Raw genomic sequence first — 7,597 nt, 5'->3', positions numbered from 1 at the left:
CCGGTCCCTTGTATGCCAGGCTAGACTTCAGTGAAGACTTTGTTTTAGACAGCTGTCCTGAGCGGGGAGTCGGGAGCGCTGCTCCCGCTGCAGCGTGGGGAGCGGAAGCGGCCCAGCCCGCACCCAGCAGCAAACTCCTCCGAGGAAACAGAAATAAGGAGCAGGTGAGAAAAAAAAAAAAAAGACGTGATGACCCACCGTGACAGAGCCTGTTATACTCCTGACAGAGCGCACCCCATTCGGACGGGCCCAGAAGCTCAGATTAGCCTACGTTTGCCACGTGCCGCGGGGCTGCGACTATACTGGCAAATCCAGCTTTCCCTTGCAGCCCCGGGGCCAGGTGTGACCAGGGAAGAGCGTCCGTGGCTCACGCAGCCCTGACGTATTTCCCACAGCCGCTCAGGACAGACGGGACGTATGAGCCCTGTCAGGACGCAGAGGAGACCCTGCTCTATAAGGAAACGAGGGAAAGGTTTGGGGAAAATCAGGTCAGGGCCCTAACTCCCAGCCTGCACGTTTAAATAGGCTTTCAGTGCCGGGGAGGAGGGAGAGCTGGGTGTCCACTTCTTTGCGGGACAAGCTTTGAAAAAAAGGCAGGTGGATGTGGTTATCCCCGTGGGCGGAAGGCCAACGCTGCTTGCATCACGGAAGAGCGTAACCTCTGCCCGCCGGGACGCTTTGTTTCTAGCTCAGAGGGGAAGAAGGCGTTTGGCAGCCGCGCGGACGCGAGCTTGCTGGGGAGGCGCTGGCTGGGACCGCAGCGCTGCGCTGCCTCTGGGAAGCAGCTAGCCCAGCCCCAGCCTGCCGCGAGCGTGCGGCGTCGCCGCCTCCAGTTCGGGGAGCAGCTCACCTACCGCTGATTGAAGGATCTCTGCTGTTGCTGAATTGCACTGTATAGACGTGCCCTTCGTTACTCCACCGGCGTGACAAACCAGAGGAATAATCCTTATTTTCTAGGACTTTTTTCCTGCTCGGAAGTAGAACACACAATCACCTGATTTATGTTCAAGGCAAAGCTATCTCTACAAGGCAGAAAAGTGACACGCACTCTTAATGATACAGATTTTTATTTATTTAATTCCTGAGGTTAAAAAAGGAAAACAACCATCAAAAAACATCCCAGTACACAATCATCTACATCCCTGTAACTGTACAAACATTGGCATACATAAATCCTTTTTCCCCCTTCTGGAACATGAAGTTTGATGTGAACAGGCTGTGCAATCCTTTGGCAAGTAAGACCAAGAGATGTTTCTGAACAAGTTACGATATATATGATTGAGCATTATTAAAACTATAGTGCAATTTAAATTAAAAAAAAAAAAGAGAGAGCAAAGTCAGGCTTTTGCAGCTTTGCTACTCTGTAACGCAGTAAACTCTCGTGCAATACATGCCAGTGATTTTTTCCTAAACCGATGTGGAGTAACGTTCATAGAAATTTAAAGGAACACTGTCATTTTCTCAAAGCAACTATGCTCTTTCCTTTGCATAAACCTCTGAATACCAAAAATTATTACCCGCCACTTTTCTAGCTCTCAGGAAAAATCACCCAGTCGCTTGTGCTGCCCACAACATATACTCTCTCTGCCACGTGAACGTAACATCCCCTTAAATTAATGTCATGATTAATTTAAAATATTTCTCTTATTCGCACTGCCAGGGATGGTCAGTTCATAAAGGGCCCAGGTCAACAGAGCACCCGAACACTCGTAGGTAAACGGATATATTAGTGTCACTGGAACACCTCACGTGCACACGCTCTTTCTGAACTGGGGTACAAGGCGCTTGAACGAGATCGGTTCTGGTAGGAACCTGTCCCTGGGGTAAGTCCCGTGTCGGGCTCCTGCCGCTCCGTTAGTAAATGGTTTGGGACAACCAAAAAAAAGGCCGGTTGGCAACGACAAGTTCTTCACCGACTCTTGTTCGCTTGTTGTGCTTTACCATTTCAAATATTTCCTCTTTTGAAACTTTTTCTTAAATACTCCCTTCCTTGTTTAGAAGCAAGTATTTGCTTTTAGTTTTTAAAGTACAGGCTCTGGCTCTCAATCTTAGTCCTCTTTCAGAAAGCAAAGAAACCATAAAACTACTCTCACAGGGCAGGAAAATCTGAGGAAAAGGTACTCTAAAGACTCAAAGGCTAAATAAAAAAAACTCAGTGTTTTTATTCCCCTCCCGCGTACTGAACAGGACAGAGCCAATTACTTTAAGAATTACATAAATCGTAGCTTAAACATATTTGCCACAGGATGCAAAAATGTTAAGAGCTAGGATGCAGAGAGGAAGCCCCGAGGCAACTCTGTCAAACACTTCTGAGTAGAGATAATTCAAGTACTTCTGAGCAGAAATGTCATATTTTGACCTGACATATTTGACAGTGTCCCTTTAACTTACATTTGGCATTTCAAGAAAGATATCCTAGTGAAATTAGTATTCTAACTAAAACAACAGCAAAATACTTTCAAAAATCACACCTAAAAGCTTAAGGAAAACTGCAGCAGCCTTCAGTTCAGCTACGGTTCAGTGAAATTGCATAGCATATGGTACACAGTATTCCATTTTTAAGCAATAAATAATCTCTGATTGCCTAATTAAATATAAAACATAGCTTCAACACTGAAATATGCCATAATTCATGAACTGATCAGTGCATTGTTTATTGCCCACTTAGTCTCTTGTCCATCTCCTTTTAACACATGCAGCCAGGTAGGGTTTAACTGTGTTGCGTCCTGACCCCGCAGGAGAAGAAGTAAAGCAGCTTTCACCTTTCCTTTCCAGAGCACACCTCTGCTTGGCAGATGCTGCACAGCACCTCTTAAATACGGAGAAGAGGCATCTAAAGGGAAGAGAAAGTCGCTGGCGGGCCAGACATCTCAGCTGGGGAGGCCCCCTGACTTCAGCTTGGTGCCACCCCGAGTGCAAGTTGTTCTGTTAGAAAGCCCCATACACACAACCTAAAATCTACACAGCCCACGAAGGGGAGTCATTCTTCCACCATTTCTTCAAGATCAGAATATTTCTATCGTGTTAGTGACTGGCACGAATGACTGCTAGCATTTAGTTTTATCTGCAGTCATTATCTTCTTCTCTCTCCTATGATTAGAAATCTCCTTCTGTCCCAGCTGTTCATATTTAAATGTCAAACATTTATCTTGTGATCTCTGTCTTTTAAACAGCCAGGCTATTGCTTTGGAGTGAGATCCCCTACGGGTAGTGAACTGGACCAGCAATATATAAACATCAGCAGGATCCTCCAGACTTCCTCCCCGAGCTGAGCTGATCCCTCCATTCCCTGCCCCTGCTTTTGCATTTATGAGCTTGCCTCTGCACTTCCTTTCCTCATCCCTCAATCATTTGCTTCAGCATGTACTTGCTATTCTTCTTCTCCTTCATGTTTTATTTTCTGTGTCCCACCATGACCCTTGTATGTATATCAGCAACAACTGCCACCAAGGGTCTATAGGCTTTCTGGCAGGCTGAGCTGGTCTTCTATCAATTGGTGCACTAAAACCTCCCAGGGTCTGAAGTTCTGAAGTTTCCTTGGGAGAAGAACAACACGGGAAATCAGACATATCTAAAATTATGATGAAGCCTGGTTGGGAGAAAGTGCTTTTTCTCCTTTCTCCTGCCAAAATGTTTTGCCTTTCTGTCAGAAAACAGAATTTTTTAACAGAAAATCTACTTTCAGATATTGTCACAAAAAGTTGAAATTCTATATAGAAAGCAGACAGTTTGCATGGAAACGTTATATAAATAGAAATCCAGTCTTCCTTCCCTCAAATGGCAATATGTTTACAGCCAGCTCTGTCCCCAGATTTGAGATGGGAAGCTAGCAGTTTGCTATGGCCCAGCAAATACTGAGAAGCAGAGATGAAAACAAGGCTTAAGAAATGGGCAAAATACACTGATACAGGATGGAGAGCTTATTAGGGCTGGATATGCACTCAGTTTTGGATGGACTTTTTGAGACTGTTTCAAACGTTACTGCTACCTTCCACTTGGTCTAGAGGAAGACCTCCTTAGAGACTGTGCTTTCCTGTGAATGCCGATGATTAAGGTGCTAAAGCAGGAAAAAGAAATGCTCCTCTTCCTAATATCACACAGTGAGTGGTACTTTATGCTGCAAATTATACTCCTGATTCTGCCACTGGTATTCACTTTAAGTGCTGATTTCAATGGATCAACTTACAGAGTATGGTGAGCAGCAGTGCAAGGAGTTGGTGCTTCATGTTTTATTGTTTTGTAATTGGTATTGAACAGTAGAGCATTGGTAAAAGCCAGTTAAGACATACGAAATCTTAGCCGAAAATGTAAAAAACCCCTATATTTGCTGTTTAGAAAACTTGAAAAAGACAAAAAAATTCTAGATGGATTACAATATATGCCTGCAAAGACTGAAGTATTGCATAGTTGTTCTGACACTACGAGCAGTAGAGCAGAACAGAAATAGGTATGTCTACTCTCCACTGAAGAGGTCAACTAAAATAAGCACTTTTCTTTAAATTTCCTTCTGAAGTTTTTTGAGGGGAAGAAAAGTCATTCAGTTTTGAGTAGAGAATTTGAGTTTCCATTTAGACAGCCCCTCATTTATTTTTCTCCCCACTGAATAAAAATTTAATTGGAACATTATTTGACCTGTTAAATCAAGCAACATGGCTTTTGAGCAATCTGTACACAGTACAGAACCATTAGTGTTCCTAAAACGGCTTCTTTTTCCTAGTGTGTACATGTTCTCTAAGCGCATTATAATTATTGCATAGTTTCAAAGTCTTCAAACACAGTGGTAGTCATATTGCTTGCATATACATAAATAATAGCATTTCTTAAAAATTGAATTAAAAATAACACAGTATATTCAAGGCTATGGAAAATCACTTCCATCATAGATGACAGGTCGCTCGACAGCCAAGTGATAAAATACTCTTTTTGAGATAAATCTGTTGAGAAAAAAAAACAGGATGAGATGATCATGTTAGCTGAAGTCAAGTAGTCAGAAAGTCTTAACAGTGTAACCAATCTTTCAGTTTACACTCAGGCAAAAACCTCTGCTTGTGGCTGAAGAAAAGTTTTGCCTGCAGGAGGGCTGTCAGGTCTGCTATTTATAAAATGACAATCCTGACTAATTTGACTTGAAAAGAATTACAAATTACTTGCTTACTTCTGTTTACCTTTTCAGAGGTCAAGACTGAAGAGAGGAATTATGCTATGATGGGGGCAGGAAGGAAAAACAAGAACAAGAACCCAAACGCTGGTTTGAAGGTCCTTTGGTCCTTACTTCCTAATGGAAGTAAACCATAGCAGTAAAAATAACAATATATCTCATCAGCTCCACAGTCTGTAAAACAAAGCTTATTTCACCTTTTACACTCAGCTAGGACCTACCTAGAAAATGTGTTGTCAAATATTAGCATGTAGATGCCAGAATTTCTGACTTTCACCTGGCCTCTGATAGTTTCCTTATGTGAACTGCAGCGAGTCATAGGAATAAGAACCTGGAATTAAATACAAATCAAGATGAAACTTGTAATTTGCTCTAGAAGTTGACATTTGCCTTGAAAAAAATATTTACACCTGAGACATCTTGAAACCCCCAAAGTGCATAAATGCCTTCAAAACTGTATTTATTTTTACTGATTAGCATTAAAAATCCACCCAAACTAAAGTCTCATAGGATGACATTCATTTTCCTTTGACAACCTTCTTCCAATGTTAAGTTATGGCTATAAATCTCAGCTTGAGAGAGAGAATCAAGTCCTGACCTTTTTTATGTTGCTTATCAATGCAAATTCACTAACATCAGCAGTGGTACATTAGATCTATCTGTACAAGTATATCCAAGAGCAGAATCTAGCTAAGTATGCCTTTTATGACGTCCTTTTATACTCCCTGTACTATAAAAACCAGCTTTCTCAGCAAATCTTAACTGCTTGTCGAAATTTATAGCAAAACTGGGTGTAACCTAGGGTGGCTAACTTGCTGTAAAACTGTATTAAGCACAAAACCCAGGAGGTGTTCACCTCAGCACAACAGCTGACATAGATCAAGGTCACTCCTATACAACTCAAAGCTATATCAAATAAATTCTTCAAGATAGACCATTATTCAGTCTGCATTAGGCCTTCACATGAAGAAAACAGAGATTTTACACAGTTAGGTATCCCGCAGTGAATCAGCTCATGCTGTACAAATGACCTTTTCCCCTGAGTGAAATCACAGCCTTAGAACACCCCCTAACATGGCAGATCGAACCAACAGCTGCCCTGTTTCCACTAAAACTTTGCAATGAGTTGAGTAATGCAAATTCACTTAATGCACAATTCTCATGAAATACAGGCAATGCATATAAAAAAAGGTGCCCTGGGCCCCGGCAGGGTGATTTTGCAACAGGCGAGCACTCCACCAAAGCACTTAAATATGTGCTTTACTGTAAAAACCATACATAACCCAATCAATTCATCTATTTCCTTGTGGCATCTGCTTAAAAGCCTGGTAAGATCAGCCTTAAGCAACTTGCAAACTAAGTAATATTGAGGGAGGAAAAAGATTTTTGCAGCCTGGACATTTCTTTTTGCTTAAGAATAGCGAGTGAATTTCAAATATGAACAACAAAAGCTAGAGTACTTTTCAACTCAACTTTCCCAGGCAACATGAAACGATTAAATGTATCTCTGCCTTCAGGAGAATTGTAACTTAACTGGAGAAACAACTTCCTAAGATGCAATAGGAACTGGAACTCTTGTGGAGACCTACTAGCTATACCGATTGATTCCACCAGGCACCTGATTGTACTGTGCTACAGTTTCACGGTAGTAAGGAAAGAAAAAACCCACAGGGAAATAAAGGCCTTACTTTGCAGTGATCCAGTGGTGCTTCTTCTGATTCTTGATAAACAACACTGAAGGATATGCTTTTAGGGTCTGATGAAAATATCCAGCTAATTGTTAGACCTGTCTCTGTCACAGTGATGGGAATGATACTGTAAGTGCTGGATTTAATGAACAGCTCTCTGTTGCCTTCCCCAAAATTTAGGATGTCTTCCACTGTAAGGGGCAATTTCATCCTGTAAAGGAGAAAAATACAATCACTTGAAGAGATCCAACCTAATTATTCAGGCAGAAACAATAAACGTTGCTTTTTATTTTCCATCTATATAAGGCAGACTCTACGGTGACTTTGAGGCAAGGCCACATGATGCAGCAAAAGTGAGCCTTGGATGAAGGCAAGAACGACAGAAAATATGACTGATACCAAGCATTTCATTGCTCTGGAAAATGTGGACTTTGTTCACTTATTTACTCCATTTTGACTAGAAAAAGCTAGTGCTTGACTTAAGCTTTTTAAGAGTTACCATGACAAAAAAAAAAATCTGCTGCCCTCTATTGTTCTTTTCAAACACAAACTGCTGTCACTTAATTTACTTACCTTTCCAGATATCGTAGGGAAATAGGGAGCAGAGGGAAAAGGGGGATAGATGGATTGAATGTGAACAGCACTTCTCTCTAGATTTTTTGGAGCACTTAATGCTAGAGCTCAGACTGCTTTACCCAAGTGAGCTGCATAAAAGCTGAGTCAAAGCACCTCCAATTAAAAAGGAAGCTCT

General features: G+C 41.8%; 1 protein-coding gene across 3 annotated transcripts in view; it reads right to left on the bottom strand.

Annotated features, from left to right (window-relative positions):
* Positions 1-1,050: 1,050 nt before the first annotated feature.
* The window catches only part of FYCO1 (FYVE and coiled-coil domain autophagy adaptor 1), a 56,738-nt gene continuing 50,191 nt past the window's right edge, over positions 1,051-7,597 (bottom strand). For all 3 annotated transcript variants that reach the window (XM_068935637.1, XM_068935638.1, XM_068935639.1), the window contains exons 16-18: positions 6,847-7,057; positions 5,380-5,489; positions 1,051-4,934 (exon numbers count right to left, since the gene is read on the bottom strand). In XM_068935637.1, coding sequence (XP_068791738.1) covers positions 4,859-4,934; positions 5,380-5,489; positions 6,847-7,057 — 397 coding nt within the window. In that variant the 3' untranslated portion in view covers positions 1,051-4,858. The remainder of the gene's footprint in view (positions 4,935-5,379; positions 5,490-6,846; positions 7,058-7,597) is intronic.

Source organism: Struthio camelus, chromosome 2 (assembly GCF_040807025.1).
Source record: "Struthio camelus isolate bStrCam1 chromosome 2, bStrCam1.hap1, whole genome shotgun sequence".
NCBI classification, from domain to species: domain Eukaryota; kingdom Metazoa; phylum Chordata; class Aves; order Struthioniformes; family Struthionidae; genus Struthio; species Struthio camelus.
Note: the sequence above shows the minus strand (reverse complement) of the source record. Positions and strands in the feature narration are given on the sequence as shown.